At 47.0% G+C, this 14,274-nt stretch overlaps 1 protein-coding gene across 1 annotated transcript; it reads left to right on the forward strand.

The window, feature by feature from the left end:
* The first annotated feature begins 307 nt into the window (after positions 1-307).
* Positions 308-2,691, forward strand: LOC130117918 (myelin-associated glycoprotein-like). The gene is made up of 7 exons (XM_056286182.1): positions 308-324; positions 856-950; positions 1,043-1,417; positions 1,523-1,819; positions 2,278-2,377; positions 2,498-2,533; positions 2,655-2,691. Exons 2-7 carry the CDS (start codon positions 905-907, stop codon positions 2,689-2,691), a joined length of 891 nt encoding a protein of 296 aa, XP_056142157.1. The 5' UTR covers positions 308-324; positions 856-904.
* Positions 2,692-14,274: the final 11,583 nt, after the last annotated feature.

The following is a 14,274-nucleotide window of genomic DNA, read 5'->3' on the forward strand; positions in this document are numbered from 1 at the left end:
ACTTAAGAGTGGTGTGAAAAACTGAGACCATTTATTAACCAAAAGAAACTGAAATTTTTCATTTGTTAGGCGGTTGCGGTGTGTGTGTGTGTGTGTGTGTGTAAGGGGGGGAGGGGTGGTAAAAAAGTAGGTGTTTTGATTCCAGGAAATGATTTAGTTCATCTGCAATTTAATTTTAGTCTGACCAGCAGAGGTCCCACTAAACTGAGCATTTTGTCGTTAAGTACAGCAGACAATGTGTTGCTTGTGAGTTGCCAGCATCACAGATCTTTTTGCAAGACACATCGAGCTCTGATAAACCAGACAGCAGCAAGAAAGGTTTTGGTGAGTCTTCATGAGCAGTACATTGCATACAGAACACAATCTTACACATCGGATGTTAAGGTGGTGTGATGTTGTTATACACACACACACACACACACACACATATATATATATATATATATATATATATATATATATATATATATAATGTGTTATACATCAGATGTTGTCTCAGCATATCTGATTTCTGTTTTTGATTTATCCCTCAAAGATGACTGACTGCTCTGTAAAAACAGTGGCTGAGATGGTTCAGAAAAGCCAGAATCAAGGCTGATCACCACAGATTAGTGGATCTGTGCTCTGTGTAATTTATTATTGTGGGACCTGAAACAAATGTATTACCACAGTTACCACTGTAGCTACAATAGCTTTCATTCCGTAGCCCAGAACTGTGTTGCTTCCTCTGATGTGGCCATGTATGAGGACATTGACATTTTGGTTTAGTCCCATTGTGTATATTTGTTTTCCTATATATTCACCTTCTTGAAGTTGTGTTTGTGATTTTTCTTTTTCTTTTTTCTGAAATTCCAGAGAAAACATTCCTACAGTATATTGAATCGAGCGCACAAGTTAGAGAAGTATGGACAAAGGAAGGAGGCTGACAATATTCTGGCTGTGTTTAGAAGGTAAAATAACTGGTTATCCCTGGTCAGTGCAGTTCTAACCAGAACATCTATATAAATTGAAAATCCCTTATTTTGTGCAATTTTTTTTCCAGCTATTAGCAGCCCTATATTTTCTGAAGAATGGAGGGCTGACGTCGTTGAAAAGCTGGACACCTTTATTGGCTCCTGCGTTGTGGTGCCTTGCACTTTCACATATCCTGGGGAGAAGTTGCCGTCCTCCAAACTCAGAGGAATCTGGCATTTTCTTAATGATCGAATGAAAAATATATATCATCCGGATAACCTGAATGTCATGGAAAACTTCAGGGGTCGCACAGAGTTGGTGGGCCGTTTGGGGGATGGAAACTGCACTTTGAAGATGGTGGATGTAAAAGATCATGACAACGGCCCTTTCTGTTTCCGAGTAGAGATACCAGAGAAGGACAAGTTCTCCTACGTAGAACATTCTGCCCGCTTGACCATACTTCGTATGTTTCATTTTTCAGTGTATAGTTGTACACCATATGTTATCAACCTGCGCTATTTTCAAGGGAACTGCTTCATTTCTAATTTTTCCCTACTTCAATTTTCAGCTCATCCTCCAAAGCCTACACTGATTTTCTCAAAGAAAGTCATTCAGGGTCATCCATACAATGCAATGTGTTCAGTCATCCATACCTGCCCTTCTCATATGCCCACAATAACATGGAGTAAGAGCTCCTCGGATGAGCCTCTTGAGGCTCATAAATACCATGGCTCTGGGAACTGGGAGACACAATCGATCCTGACGTTCATACCTGAGGAGAGCGACGATCATTCGGAGATCATCTGCACAGTCAGATTTTATGGAGGGATGAACTCATCTCAAACATTTCAGCTCTTTGTGAAACGTGAGACTTCCTTATAATTGTTGTTTATTTATTCTGTCTACCATGTACTGCAGTACATTGTGTTTAGTGGAACCTTTATTGCTAATTTGCTAGGTATGGCCAAAATGATGGAAAAGTTTAACCACGGAAGCTCTCCATACAAAAAGGCGTTGTTTGTTGAGCATTAATTTGAGATTCATTGGCGCTGAATCGAGCTAGTGGTCCCCACAGAGGGCACGGAAAGTTCTTGGCACCCGAACATGACTTTTAAACTCACTGCCTCTACCTGCAAGACATGTGGTCATCCAATGTTTTCAGGAGTATGACAATGATGCAGACTATTGTACAGTCCTTGATATGCAGTTGTCAAGTGAGAATTAATGGAAAATGAGCAGAGGGCAGTCTTCTTTTTTTTTGGTCCTTTAATCAGATGAAACCTGGATAACAGATATTATCTGGTCTCTTCTGACTGTTTGCAGGTAAGGAGAATTATTTGCACATCATCATTCCTGTCGTGGTTGGGATTACAACTGCTGCAATTTTTGGAATATTGTGTGCTCTTGTGGTGAAAAAGTACAAGTAAGTTTACATAGAATATTGTTTGACTTGTTTTTTTAACAGAGTGAAAAACAGCTAACAGTTAGACACATACTGAAACATTGGAGTGGTAAATATAGTTTATTTTCTATTTTTGTGTAGAACACGTATTGCAGAACTCCAGCGTGGAAATGGCAGGTAAGTACAAAAATGTTGTGGTGCATATTCAGTTTGTAGTGTTACGCCAATGGGCTTTTTACATCCTTATCATGATTCATTTTGTGATCTGACGTTTACTAATGCTTCAAATATTTCTTAGCATGTGGAATCGGCTTTCCAGACTGTCCCGCAGGTGAGAAAGAGCCGCTGGTTTTTGGATCAAATTTATTAAGTTGTATTTGGCCACTGATTCCATTTTGCCCCATTCACTGGAGTAGGGTTTTAGAGTATGCAGGATGGAGTGAGCTTAATATGTAAAATAAATAAATACAAATACAATGTTAACTCGTATTTGTGCAATCCCAGGTTTCGTTCTGGTGGCCCTGCACCATCAATTCATCGTGAACAAAGGCAAGTGACATTTCACGAGTTTATGACTACTTAATGGAAATGGACTGATCAATTTTGCAACTTCCTCTCATAACAGAACCATCCGTGGGATTACAATTTACATATGTCTACCAGTGTGAAGTCTGGTGGAATGGATAAGATCTATTGTTTTATATACACAGCAAGAACACATTTGCATGTTTTCTGTTCCCTTTTTTACTAGGGGGAAGTCTATTTGGAGCAGATTTTCAAAAACGTATGGCAGTATGGCAGTGTATATTACTCAAAGGTTGAATCTGTTCACCTGCATACAACATTTATTGACAGATACGTTTCATGACTCATCTAAGTGAGCTCTTCAGTCCAAACTGGCTGCAGGTACCCCCACCCTTATAAACAATAGTTGCATAACGACCGAACCCAACAGCCAGTTTCATATCCAAATATGGGCATGACTATTAACTACAAATTCAATGGCCATGTGTACTATTCACAGAGGATTTGGGAATATTTGCAATCACAGCATTGCAAAATGGTGACAGATGTATTCTTAGGCCCCTCCTCAGTTCAGGGATGGTCGTTCCCTCTTAACATAGATGGCCTCTTTGACTCTCCGTTCAAACCAGCGTTCCTCCCTATCAAGGATGTGCACATCCTTATCCTTGAAAGAGTGGCCACTGGGCTATATATGGCTGTAGACTGCGGTGTCCTGGCCTGACGCGTTAGCTCTCCTGTGCTGTACCATCCTCTTGGTCAGCGTCTGTTTGATTTCCCCGATGAACAAGTCACAGCAATCCTCCCGGCACTTAACAGCATACATCTGTCGCCATCTTACAATGCTCTCATTGCAAACGTCCCCAAATCCTCTTTGAATAGAACACATCGCCATTGAAACTCGAGTTAATGGTCACACCCATATTTGCATATCGTCACCTTCTTAAAATAATGGCCTAAGTCATATTTTCAAGTTTTTCAAAAAACAGAATAAACTGAAACTGAAACAAAATTTGTCAGTTTATTATGGCAGGGAAGGAGCCTGAGCTGGTGCAAGAGGTGGAGCGGTACCAACTAGACATAGAATAAACTGAAACTGAAACGAAATTTGTCAGTTTATTCTGTTTTTTGAAAAACTTGGAAATATGACTTAGGCCATTATTTTAAGAAGGCGACGATATGAAACTGACTGAAGAGGTCACTTAGATGAGTGATGAAACGTTTCTGTCAATAAACGTATCCAGATGAACTGATTCAACCTTCTTTGATTTTCTTACCTGGATTATTGAGCATAGTACATAAAGACAGTGTAGTGTGGTGGACACGTATTGGGGACAGAATTCACCCCAGGAACTAAGGGTTAAGTCAGGGTTGCCCTGGCAGGTTAACGCAGGGTTAAGTTATGGTTGTCCAGCCAGTTTTCTGGTTATTCCTGCCGCCTCCGCTCAGTCGAGCTGTGGTTTTGTTGTCTCTCTGATTTACTGTGGATTAAAGAAAGTTGCCTACACGGCTAAAGTGTGAACCTACGGTCTTCTCCGTTCCTTCGGCTCTACACTGGTGACCCCGACGTCGGTTTTCGGATAAGTTTTCTGAAACCACACACATTATGGCTACGAACGCCGTTGCAATTAAACTGCCGGAGTTTTGGGAGTCTTCCGCGGCTACATGGTTCGCGCAGGCTGAGGCACAGTTCGCGCTCAGAGACATAACAGCAGACGAGACCAGGTGCTACTACGTAGTGGCAGCGCTGGGGGGCGCTACGGCTTCCAGGATAAGCGGTTTCATAACCAACCCACCGGCCGATGGTAAATACGCCGCACTTAAAAATCTCCTCCTTGAAACTTTTGAACTGTCAACAACGGAGAGAGCACGTCGCCTCTTCGCAATTCAGGGCTTGGGAGATGGCAAACCATCGGAGCTAATGAGCAGGATGTTAAACCTACTGGGTCAAGAAAAGCCATGTTTCCTGTTTATGGAGCTGTTTCTGCGCAACATGCCGCCCCACGTCCAGACTGCGCTCGCTAACTCCACCATCACTGATCCCCGTGAGCTGGCAAAGGAGGCTGACCAATTCTTCGTCGCTACACAACGTTCCTCCCATGCCGTGGTGCTGGCTCCTACCGTCACTAGCCCCCCGCCGACATCGCGGGCGTGGCCCGACGGTGGCGCCACAGCATCAGACCGCTACAAGCCCTCTGGACTCTGTATGTACCACGCTCGATTTGGTGCGAAAGCTAAACGGTGCCGTTCCCCCTGCAACTACAGGCCGACGGGAAACGAGAGGGCCAACACTCAGTTGTGGCCATGAGTGTTGGCGATACGAGCAGGCTACTCTTCATCCTCGACACCATCTCCGGTCGGCGATTTCTTTGTGACACGGGCGCACAGAGAAGCGTGCTCCCTGCTACTGACGTCGACATCATGGGCGGGGAGCGGGGCCCCCAGTTGGCGACGGCTGACGGCAGCCCTATCCACACCTACGGCGTGCGGTCTGTAGAACTGTGTTTTGGTGGACAACGTTTCACGTGGGAGTTCGTCATGGCCAATGTAACGCTTCCCCTCCTCGGAGCTGATTTTTTGTGCGCTTACGGTTTGCTGGTGGACATTCAGAACAGCCGTCTGGTCGACGCCTTAACCTTCGCGGGGGGACGCGGCCTATGCAGGTCTAGCCAACTCTCTCTCAGAGGCAGACAAGTTCAACCGCCTCCTCGCTGAGTTCCCTGACCTCACCCAGCCTCAGTGATTAAAGTGGGCCGGAGCTACCCGGATCCCGACACCGGCACTTCCCCTCCTCCCCCAAGTCAACCGGAGCTGAGATCCGGCACTCTGTAGACAGGAGTAATTTCAACCTTTTTGTCACAGTAAAATTTAAAATAAAAAACATGATGCAGCCAATTCACAAGCATTACAAAATAAATCGCAAATAAAGTCGTTCTTCTATTTTTATACTACTTTACTTTTTCTAAAAGTTTGAACGATATCGCGTCCTCACGTGACCCGCACCTGCCTGCTGTGTGGCTTCACCAGACTTGACATCAAAAGAGACTGGCTTCACACTCACGGGTCAGGGTCAGTTCACCGCACCAGGCAGACAAGACTCGAGAGAGCGTCAACCTGCTACCTGCACTATTATCCTGGATTGGGGGGCATAAAGAGTGAGTATCTTCAGTGTATTTCCAATAGTTTTGTCTAGCTCTGCTGTGGTTTTCATTCAAGCAACTAACGTTAGCGAACGTAACGTTAGCTAGCTAGCTAACTAGCTATCTTCCACCCGGTAACGTTGCTAGCTAGTTGCTGACGTTGCTGGTGTCAGATGTATCGGCGTAGCGGTGGAGATTGATACAACTTGACACTATTAGTATCTTTAGCCTTTGGCATATTTATTTTCCATCAGGCTCATCATGCGACCATGTTGTCGCATGATCTTGAATCAACAAGTCTACCGGAACTGGTAGGCTACCAACAGAAGAAGTGGCAGTGACATCACATCCTGATGCACTGCCTAGTGTAAACATTGCCCTCTGGTGGACAAATAATATTATTGCCCTCTACTGGGCACAGGAGTTATATCCATTACTATGAACACAATAAGTAAGGGCGTACATTATATTATAATAAAACATTCAACACCCCCACTCGCACATAGCTTATTGTGGTATAACAGTGCAATGTAGAAAACAATAACCAAAAATATTCCCGCTATTTGGGGATTAGTTACCAAAATAACAAAAATACAATGAGTCACACCATACATGGCGTTTTAGCAGTTCAAGTACCAAACAAGTGCTGAGCAAACTTTTTAAGTTGTAGCTTTGTGGCTGGTTTGGTCATCAAGTCAGCGATCATGCTGTCAGTAGGACAGTATTCCAGAGATATCTTACCACTACTAACAGTCTCTCGTATGAAGTGATATTTAATATCAATGTGTTTACATCTTTGGCGATTAACTGGATTTCTTGCTAAAGCAATTGCTCCTTGGTTGTCATCATAAACCTTAGTTTGTGCATATTTGTATTTATCCATACCCTTGAGTAGCTGATGTAAATACATACACTCCTGAATAGCTGACGCTAAGGCCATGTATTCTGCCTCGCGGGTAGATAGTGCAACTGTCGGTTGTTTCCTACTCTTCCAAGAAATGAGAGAGCTTCTCTCACTTAGGCTGACACAATATCCCGTGGTGCTACGTCTATCAGAGACCTCTGAGGCCCAGTCAGCATCACTGTGGATTATAAGCCCTAGCTGACTTTTGTAATCCCTTTTAAAACATAAACCACGGTGACTTGTACCCTTGAGATACCTGAACACGTGCTTTACTGTGTTCCAGTGCTCCTCAGTTGGATCAGAGAAATGTTGGGAAAGTTTGCTGACCACAAAACTTAAATCTGGCCTAGTGCAAGTAGCCAAATAAATCAAACTCCCAACTGCCTCTCGATACAACCTTGGATCTTCCATTTTTTCTGCATCCTCTGTGTATTCTAGTTTTGCCTCGCATGGGGTCTCTCTAGACTTACAGTCTTGCATCCCAAACCTGGAGAGGATTTTATTCACATACCTCTCTTGTGACATAGTGACTTGGCTCCCTGACTGGTGAAAATCAATCCCTAGAAAATGATTGAGTTTCCCCAGGTCTTTCATTTTGAACCTAGCGGTGAGCATCATTTTTACAGTTTTCACAACATCCTCATTGTTAGCGGCAATGATTAGATCATCGACCCATACAATAATGATTACTTTTTCATTTTCCTTTTCCCTTGTGTATTGACAGTTATCAGCAGGATTTTGTTTGAAACCATTTTCTGTGAGGTATGCATGTAACAGAGCATACCAGTTCCTGCCGGACTGTTTAAGTCCATAAAGGGACTTCTGTAGTTTGCATACTAGTCGTTCTCCGGTTTTTGATACCTCCTCATAACCTTCTGGTTGTTCTAGGTATATCTCTTTATCTATTTTTGCATGCAGGTATGCAGTTTTTACATCCATTTGATGTAAAACTAAATCGTCCTGCACTGCTTTCTGCATGACAACTCTAACAGTAGTCATGTCAGCTGTCGGCGAGAAGGTTTCTTCGTAGTCAATACCTTCCTTTTGGCTGTAGCCCTTAGCTACATATCTAGCCTTACATTTTTCTGACCCATTAGCGTCACTCTTTAGGGAATACACCCACCTGCCCCCCACTGTCTTTTTGCCTGGTGGCAACTGGGTGATTTTAAAAGTCTCATTCTCTTTCAGTGACTGCATTTCGTCATCCATAGCATTTTTCCACTGTTTTGACTTTGTTGACCTGATAGCTTCCTGAAAAGTTTGTGGTATGTCACAAACAGCTCTGTAACAAGCATCTACACAAATTACCAGTGTGTCTGTTGTATCAGTGTCGTATTCCTGTAAATGCGCTGGCATTCTCCTATTTCTGGGTGGGTTCCTTCTAACTCCCCCACTGCTTGGCTGTTCACTCTCGACCTCAGAAACATCACCACCAACACTTTGACCTGATGCATTTTCATCATCATTTATCTCATTGTCATAGACCATGGGTTCTACCTCCCTGTCCTGACATTCACTGTGTGGTCCCTGTGTCTGTGTTTCTTTCTCTTTAGGGGTCCTATTGTTGAACTTCACCAACCTGTGTCGTGATACCTTCTGTGTGTCAGGAAAATATACAAGATAAGCAGGACTATTCTTATCGTAGCCCACGAAAACACCCTCTTTACATCTGGAGTCCATCTTCCCTTTCTCTTGTGTGTATGTAAAACACACAGACCCGAATTTCTGAAGTCTGGACATGTCTGGTTTCTTGCCTGTAAGCATCTCATATGGTGTTTGCTGGGTGCGTTTACTATAGCACCTATTTCTTACGTGTGCTGCGGTCTGCACAGCATGACTCCACAGTGTATCTGGTAACTTGCTGTCTAGCAGCATACACCTACCCATCTCAAAGAGGGTTCGCCAACCTCTCTCCGCTGTACCGTTCTGGTGAGGTGAATAGGGTGCGGATGTTTCATGTTTTATGCCATTTTTGGTTAGCAGTGCTCTGAACTCTTTACTGGTGAATTCGCTCCCATTATCTGAGCGAATTATTTTGACCTTTCCAAAGGGGGCGGAGTCTGCTAAGTACCTCTCTGTGGCCTGTAAGGCATCACTTTTGGATTTGAGAAAATATACGGTCATCGCACCCGAATAATCGTCTGTAAAAGACTGTGCATACTTGTGACCTTCTAGACTTGGGGTTCTCATGGGACCAGCAAGATCCGTATGGACTAGCTGAAGAGGCTCTGTAGCCTTTTTATCTGCCTCTCTATTCCGTGTTTGTGTGAACTTTCCTTTAGTACATATCTCACACATCTGTGCTGGTCTAACAGCACTACCTCGTATTTCCATACCTCTTACCACACCCATTAGTTTGCTTACATCCTCGTAGTTGCAATGCCCTAAAATCTCATGCCATGTTTGCATGTCATGGCACACACTGCAAGTATCAACATTTTTCACAACAGTGGGTAGGTAGAACAAATTACCACTTTCATGGAAATCAAACCTGGTACCCTTCTTGGTGAGCATGTGACTGTCCCCTCTCTTAAAAGTCACTGTCGCCCCTGCATTGGTTGCTCTTGCCACTGAAAAGATGTCGTGCGGGTACGTCGGCATATACAATGCGTCCTGTAGCTGTGCGGTTTGTTCTCGTCCATCGCTGTCTAGTAGAGAGATCAGCGCCGTCCCTCTGCGTTGCGCTGTCCCCGTGCACTTAGTTCCATCTGCCAGCTCGATTGAATGGGCGTCGGGCTGGAAAGTGTTATCGAAGCTCTCGAACATGGCAATATCAGTCACAATGTGAGATGTCGCCCCAGCGTCCACCATGATCCCTTTCTTTTTCACATTGACTGGTGGCCTGTCGTTGCTCGTCGTCATGAAGAGGAAGTCCCTGTCGTTCCTGCTCTCCTCCTCTTCGTCCTCTGCAACCTTTCGGGCTCCGTCTCCTTTTCCCTTCTTCCTGCACACTGAGTCAGCGTGCGAGTTGCTCCTGCAGTGACTGCACCACACTTTCTGGGTGCACTTGGTCCTGACATGTCCTTTAACACCACATCGGTAACACGTCAGAGTGGCTTCCCCATCTTTTCTTTGTGTCTTGGTGCCTTGTTTGCTTTGCTTAGTGTTAGTCTTCATCACAGTGTCCGCAGATCCAGACGTCCTCATCTTTTCGGACACTTCATACACCCTCAATCTTCTCTTAAAGTCTTGGAATGTGACATTGTCCTCATTTTGTGTTACATGGACAGCCAGTGGTCTGAATGAGTCAGGCAGTCCATTCAAGATGGTGGCTACAAGTAGCCCATCACTTATATTCTCTCCTGCATCGCGGAGAGCTGTTATAATATTCTCTGCCCTTATTATGTAATCTGTAACAGTCTCAGTTCCTTCCATACTTATAGTGGTCAAGGATGTGTACAGATTCAGAATCCTTGGCTTGCTTTTACCTGTATAGTGCTCTCTTAATATTTTTAGAGCTTTGCGGCCATCTTCAGCAGCATCGTGTCTTATTAATGACAGACTCTTATCATCAAGTGAATTTACTAATTGTGCATAACAGTCTGCATTTCTTGCTACATCTGTAGCTATAGCGTTAGCATCGGCACCGTCGGCTGGTGCTTGTAAAATAGTGTCTTTTAATTTCAGAATGTGTAACCGGCTAAGAAATCTTGTCTCCCACAGATCGTACTTATCCTCTGCTCCGTCGAACACGGGCCTCATTAACTGCTGCTGTAACAAGGAGACCGTTCCTGCTGCAGCCGCCATTATCACTTTCTTTTCCAAGTTCAATCTCCAAACGTTGAACTGCGGCTTGTAGAAACTCTCGTTGCGCGCTTTTCACTGCATTTTCAGCGGGAGTCTCTCGGCGCCGTCTTCAGAAGCCCTTTTAGCCTAGCTAGTAGCTTCACTTGGCTAACAGACAAAAGTTCGTTTTTCTGTTACCTTTCCTTGCTCTAAACTGGCATGACTGGGCCCATAACCTGTCAGATGTATCGGCGTAGCGGTGGAGATTGATACAACTTGACACTATTAGTATCTTTAGCCTTTGGCATATTTATTTTCCATCAGGCTCATCATGCGACCATGTTGTCGCATGATCTTGAATCAACAAGTCTACCGGAACTGGTAGGCTACCAACAGAAGAAGTGGCAGTGACATCACATCCTGATGCACTGCCTAGTGTAAACATTGCCCTCTGGTGGACAAATAATATTATTGCCCTCTACTGGGCACAGGAGTTATATCCATTACTATGAACACAATAAGTAAGGGCGTACATTATATTATAATAAAACATTCAACAGCTGGCTAGTTGTTTGAATGCTGCTTGGCAAGCTAACTATCGGTAGCGTCCGGTAACGTTACCGGTAGCTAGCTAGTTATGTTTGTCCAACCTTAGCTCTGGCCATGCAATATTTTCATTCAAATAACTAACTAGCTAGCAAACGTTAGCTACCGGTAGCTATTATTAGCTAACAATGCTAACGTCGGGACTACTGGACCAGTGGTTAGCTAGCCTAACGTTAGCTAGCTAGCTACCATTCAAACAACTAATCGCGATAGCTAGCTAGCTAACGTTAGCTAGAGATCCCCCACTTATCAAATCCCACTTTAACCCCTGCCCAGCCTACCTTCTCTGCACCCACCGCTAAGCATGGGGTGGAGCATCACATTGCTACGAAGGGGCCCCCGGTCTACGCCAGAGCCAGGCGTCTCGACCCCGCCAAACTCGCCATTGCCAAGTCTGAGTTCGAGCACCTGGAACGCATGGGGATCATCCGCTGCTCTGACAGCCCGTGGGCGTCCCCACTCCACATCGTCGCTAAGCCTGATGGAGGTTGGCGCCCATGCGGAGACTACCGCCGACTAAATGACGCCACCACGCCCGACCGCTATCCTGTCCCGCATATCCAGGACTTTTCTGCAAACCTGTCTGGCAAACGCGTCTTTTCAAAAGTCGACCTGGTCCGTGGTTATCATCAAGTTCCCGTGCACCCCTCGGACATCCCCAAGACAGCGGTGACTACCCCATTCGGCCTATTTGAATTCCTACGGATGCCATTTGGACTCCAAAACGCGGCCCAGTCCTTTCAGCGGCTGATGGATTCAGTGCTCCGTTGCCTTCCTTTCATCTTCGTCTATTTGGACGACATACTCATCGCCAGCGCCTCGGTCTCTGGCTCGCCGTCCGGCATTTCCGGTTCCTGCTAGAGGGCCGCGAGTTTACTGCGTACGTGGACCACAAGCCCCTCACGTTTGCCATGTCCAAGACGGCCCAGCCATGGTCCGCTCGCCAGCAGCGACAACTCTCCTACATTTCGGAATTCACTACCGACATCCAGCACGTCGCTGGTAAGTCTAACCAGGTAGCTGACTGCCTCTCTAGGGCAGTGATTGGAGCGGTCCACCTTGGCCTGGACTATGCACAGATGGCCGCTGACCAGGCCACGGACCCGAGCATCCTCCGTCTCCGGACCTCCGACACGGGGCTCCGCCTGCAGGACGTTCCTTTCAGCGACACAGGTGTCACCCTCCTGTGTGACGTCTCCACAGGACAGCCCAGGCCCATCGTCCCGGACAGCTGGAGACGCCCCGTGTTTGAAATTGTGCACGGCCTCTCTCATCCAGGCGGTAAGCCATCCGTGCGCCTGACCTCTGCTAAGTTTGTGTGGGAGGGACTTAAGAGAGACGTGAAAGCGTGGGCCGACTCGTGTGTTGCCTGTAAGCAGGCTAAGTTACACCGCCACATTAAGGCGCCCCTGGAACGCTTCGCAGTGCCGGAGAGACGATTTGACCATGTCCACGTCGACCTGGTTGGTCCCCTACCCCCCTCCCATGGGTTCACCTACCTCTTCACTGTGGTGGACAGGACTACGCGCTGGCCTGAAGCTGTTCCCCTGGCATCCACGACGTCTGCTGATGTGGCCCGGGCTTTTATTGGGTCGTGGGTCTCACGTTTCGGTACGCCTTCCGACCTTTCATCTGACCGCGGGCCACAGCTTACCTCAGAGCTATGGAATGCTGTGGGTGAGGCTCTGGGCGTCAAGCTTCACCGCACTACCGCCTACCACCCTCAGGCGAACGGCCTATGTGAGCGCTTCCACCGGTCCATGAAGGCTGCGCTTCAGGCTACTCTCAAGGACTGCAACTGGGTCGACAAGCTCCCATGGGTCATGCTGGGCCTGCGGACCGCCCCGAAGGAAGACCTACAAGCCTCTCTGCGGAGCTGGTGTACGGCACGCCGCTGCGAGTCCCAGGCGATTTCATGCCCAACGCAACGCGTCCCTGGTCAGCTGTGGACCAACGAGCCTCCTTGCTGGACGGGGTCAGAGCTTTCACACCCGTCCCTACCGCCCAACACGGCGCTCCGGTGTCCCAGGTGCCCCCAGGTCTGCAGTCAGCGGACTACGTGTTCATCCGTCACGACGCACACCGCCCCCCTCTGCAACCCCCTTACGACGGCCCCTTCCGTGTCCTGGAACGGGGAACTAAGCACCTGGTGGGGGATTTTGGGGGCACGGCCGAGCATGTTTCAGTGGACCGAGTTAAACCCGCACACCTGGACTTGACGCAGCCGTTGGAGTTAGCCCAACCTCCTCGTCGCGGTCGTCCCCCGGCTCCGCCTCCTCCCCCCGTGGAGGTCCGCGCTGCCTCTTCTGCTCCTCAGGCCGACCTCCACAGGCCCGCGTCAATGCCTCCCAGAGACACTCCGGACCCTGTTACCCGGAGCCGCCGCGGACAGCCTGTCGTCCCCCCGCGCCTGCCTGACTTCGATTACTAGGGCGAATTCTGGGGGGGCTCATGTGGTGGAAACGTATTGGGGATAGAATTCACCCCAGGAACTAAGGGTTAAGTCATGGTTGCCCTGGCAGGTTAACGCAGGGTTAAGTTATGGTTGTTCAGCCAGTTTTCTGATTATTCTTGCCGCCTCCGCTCAGTCGAGCTGTGGTTTTGTTGTCTCTCTGATTTACCGTTGCAACTTTCACATATGTTATCTTTCAAATATAAAGTTTCTGTTTTTATTTATTTGTTTGTTTATTTTTACCCCCTTTTCTCCCAATTGTACTTGGCCAATTACCCTATTTTTACAAGTTGTCCCGGTCGCTGCTGCACCCCCTCTGCCGATCCTGGGAGGGCTGCAGACTACCACAGGCTTCCTTCGATGCGTGTGGAGTCGCCAGCCGCTTCTTTTCACTTGGCAGTGAGGAGTTTCACCAGGGGGACGTAGCGGATGAGAGGATCACGTTACCCCCCCCAACAGCCGCCCGACCGACCGACCGACCGACCAGACGAGGTTGCTAGTGCAGCGACCAGGACACATACCCACATCCGGCTTCCCACCCACAGACACGGCCAATTGTGTCTGTAGG

Source organism: Lampris incognitus, chromosome 9 (assembly GCF_029633865.1).
Source record: "Lampris incognitus isolate fLamInc1 chromosome 9, fLamInc1.hap2, whole genome shotgun sequence".
Classification (NCBI taxonomy): Eukaryota; Metazoa; Chordata; class Actinopteri; order Lampriformes; family Lampridae; genus Lampris; species Lampris incognitus.

Excerpts from the sequence above, each read along its gene's own strand:
- LOC130117918 (XM_056286182.1), top strand. The coding sequence starts at position 905 with ATGGACAAAGGAAGGAGGCTGACAATATTCTGGCTGTGTTTAGAAG. Across the intron at positions 1,418-1,522 it reads TGCCCGCTTGACCATACTTC|CTCATCCTCCAAAGCCTACA; the intron begins GTATGTTTCATT and ends TTCAATTTTCAG. Across the intron at positions 2,378-2,497 it reads CTTGTGGTGAAAAAGTACAA|AACACGTATTGCAGAACTCC; the intron begins GTAAGTTTACAT and ends ATTTTTGTGTAG.